This window comes from Pyrgilauda ruficollis, unplaced genomic scaffold, assembly GCF_017590135.1.
Source record: "Pyrgilauda ruficollis isolate IOZ18807 unplaced genomic scaffold, ASM1759013v1 scaffold2164, whole genome shotgun sequence".
NCBI classification, from domain to species: domain Eukaryota; kingdom Metazoa; phylum Chordata; class Aves; order Passeriformes; family Passeridae; genus Pyrgilauda; species Pyrgilauda ruficollis.
The window spans coordinates 1-3,020 of record NW_024521029.1 but is presented as its reverse complement, the minus strand read 5'-3'; the positions used below and the strand labels follow the sequence as shown (position 1 = coordinate 3,020).

Here is a 3,020-nt window from a genome sequence, read left to right as displayed (position 1 = left end):
CCCCCGCCCCTCACCCACGGCCCGGCGGATGGCCGGGGGTCGCGGCCCCCCCCGCAGGCACAGCAGGTAGACGGGGGCGCCGGTGGCCATGATGGCCAGGCCGATGCCGCACACCAGCGGCTCGGACCACACGGAGAACAGCAGCAGCGCCCCCCAGAAGAGCAGGTAGACGGCGGGGAAGGCCAGGTTCACCTGGGCGGGGGGCAGCAATAAAGGGGCGTGGTTTGAGCTCAGAGTGGGCGTGGCTAGAGCAATAAAAGGGAAGGGGTTTAAGGCAAAAGTGGGCGTGGCTTAACAAAACAGGGGTCTGGTTACAGCACCAAAGTGGGCGGGGCTTAAGTGTGAGGTGGGCGTGGTTAAAGCCCAAAAGGGGCGTGGTTTGGGCTCAATGTGAAGTGGCAAAAGGGGCGTGGCTTTTGGTCGGAAGCATGAGTGGTTAAACCAGAAAAGGGGCGTGGTCACTGGCCCGAAGTGGGTGTGGTTTGGCCATAAAAGGAGCAGGAGTGCAGACTCAAAGTGGGCGTGGCTTGGGGCAGAAAGCGGGCGTGGTTAAACCCACAGAAGGGGCGTGGTTTGTGGCTAAAAGTGGGCGTGGTTAAACCCACAGTTTTTATGAATGGGGAGCGTGGGAATTCTATAGGGGCGCTCGTAGTAACGTTTTTTGTGAATGGGGGGCGTGGGAATTCTATAGGGGGTGTTTGTAGTGACCGTTTTTTGTGAATGGGGAGCATGGGAATTGTACAGGGGGTATTTGTAGTAACGTTTTTTATGAATGGGGAGCGTGGGAATTGTACAGGGGGTATTTGTAGTAAGATTTTTTATGAATGGGGAGGGTGGGAATTTTATGGGGGTGCTCGTACTAATTGTTCTTGTGAATGGGGGGCGTGGGAATCCCCTAGGAGGTGTTGGTAGTGATCGTTTTTATGAATGGGGAGCGTGGGAATTTTATAACGGTTGTTCTCAGTGATTGTTTTTATGAATGGGGGGCGTGGGAATTCTATAGGGGGTGTTTGTAGTAACAGTTTTTATGAATGGGGAGCGTGGGAATTCTATAGGGGCGCTCGTAGTAACGTTTTTTGTGAATGGGGGGCGTGGGAATTCTATAGGGGGATGTTTGGAGTAACGGTTTTTATGAATGGGGAGCGTGGGAATCCTGTAGGGGGCGCCAAAAGAAGGGAGTTTTTATGAATGGAGGGGCGGGGCTTAGCGCGGGAAAGTTCCCGAGGAGGCGTTTTTTTATCAATGGGGAGCGTGGGAATCAGTAGGGGGCGGGGTTGAGGTGAAAGGGGGCGGAGCTTAGCATGGGAAAGCATCATCATTATCATCAAAGTGGGCGTGGCTTCAGCAATAAAGGGGCGTGGTTTGAGCTCAGAGTGGGCGTGGCTAGAGCAATAAAAGGGAAGGGGTTTAAGGCAAAAGTGGGCGTGGCTTAACAAAACAGGGGTCTGGTTACAGCACCAAAGTGGGCGGGGCTTAAGTGTGAGGTGGGCGTGGTTAAAGCCCAAAAGGGGCGTGGTTTGGGCTCAATGTGAAGTGGCAAAAGGGGCGTGGCTTTTGGTCGGAAGCATGAGTGGTTAAACCAGAAAAGGGGCGTGGTCACTGGCCCGAAGTGGGTGTGGTTTGGCCATAAAAGGAGCAGGAGTGCAGACTCAAAGTGGGCGTGGCTTGGGGCAGAAAGCGGGCGTGGTTAAACCCACAGAAGGGGCGTGGTTTGTGGCTAAAAGTGGGCGTGGTTAAACCCACAGAAGGGGCGTGGTTCGGGCCTGAAATGGGCGTGGTTAAACTGCAATAGGGGCGTGGTTTGGGGCTGAAAGTGGGCGTGGCTAAACCCACAGAGGGGGCGTGGTTTGTGGCTTAAAGTGGGCCTGGCTAAACTGCAGAAGGGGCGTGGTTTGGAGCTGAAAGTGGGCGTGGTTAACCCCACAGAAGGGGCGTGTTTTGTGCTGAAAGTGGGCGTGGCTAAACTGCAATAGGGGCGTGGTTTGTGGTTGAAAGTGGGCGTGGCCAAACTGCAATAGGGGCGTGGATTGTGGTTGAAAGTGGGCGTGGCTTGACCCTAAAAGGAGCGGGGCTCCACCCCGCAAAGCGGGCGTGGCTCGGGGAGGAAGGGGCGTGGCCCAGCAGCCAAGGGGGCGTGGCCTGACCTTGATGGGGCGGGGCAGGCGCGGCTCCCGCCAGCGCAGCAGCAGCAGCCCGGCCACGGTGACGCCGTACCACAGGTAATTAACGAAGCCCACGTAATTAATCAGCGTGTAGATGTCGCCCGTCACCAGCATCAGCAGCGTGGAGACGCACTGGGGGGCGGGGCTCGCGTCAGGCCACGCCCACCCGGCCACGCCCGCAAAGGGCGGGGGAGCACGGGGAGGAACGGAGCCAAAATCCCCAAATTTAGCCCCAAATTTATCCCCAAATTTACAGGATTTATCCCCAAATTTACAGAATTTATCCCCAAATTTTACAGAATTTATCCCCGAATTTAGCCCCAAATTTACAGACTTTATCCCCAAATTTACAGAATTTATCCCCGAATTTAGCCCCAAATTTAAAGAATTTATCCCCAAATTTCGCCCCAAATTTACAGGATTTATCCCTAAATTTATCCCCAAATTTACAGAATTTAGCCCCAAATTTAGCCCCAAATTTACAGAATTTATCCCCAAATTTCCAAAACTTATCCCAAAATTTTACACAATTTTCCCCAAATTTATCCCAAAGTTTGGAGTTTTGGACCCAAATTTCCAAAATTTATCCCAAAATTTTCAGAATTTTCCCCAAATTTTCCAGAATTTATCCCAAAATTTGATGTTTTGGACCCAAATTTCCTAAATTTATCCCATTTTTACCCCAATTTTTCCCCAATTTTTATCCCAATTTCCACCCTTTTTTCCCCAGTTTTTTTTGTTATTTTTAACCCATTTCCCATCCGTTTTTCTCCATTTTTCACCCAAATTTTTACCCATTTTTAACCCTTTTTTAACCCTTTCTTCACCCATGTTTAACCCTTTCCTAGCCAGCCTTTA

The 3,020-nt window shown here is 51.9% G+C and overlaps 1 protein-coding gene across 1 annotated transcript; it reads right to left on the bottom strand.

Moving 5' to 3' along the window:
- Positions 1-7: 7 nt before the first annotated feature.
- On the bottom strand, positions 8-2,670 carry LOC121354013 (the record flags this gene model as incomplete). Its single annotated transcript, XM_041468296.1, has 2 exons — positions 8-192; positions 2,145-2,670. Coding segments are annotated over 2 exons (711 nt in total), but the record flags the coding sequence as incomplete, so codon positions are not given.
- Between the last annotated feature and the right edge of the window lie 350 nt (positions 2,671-3,020).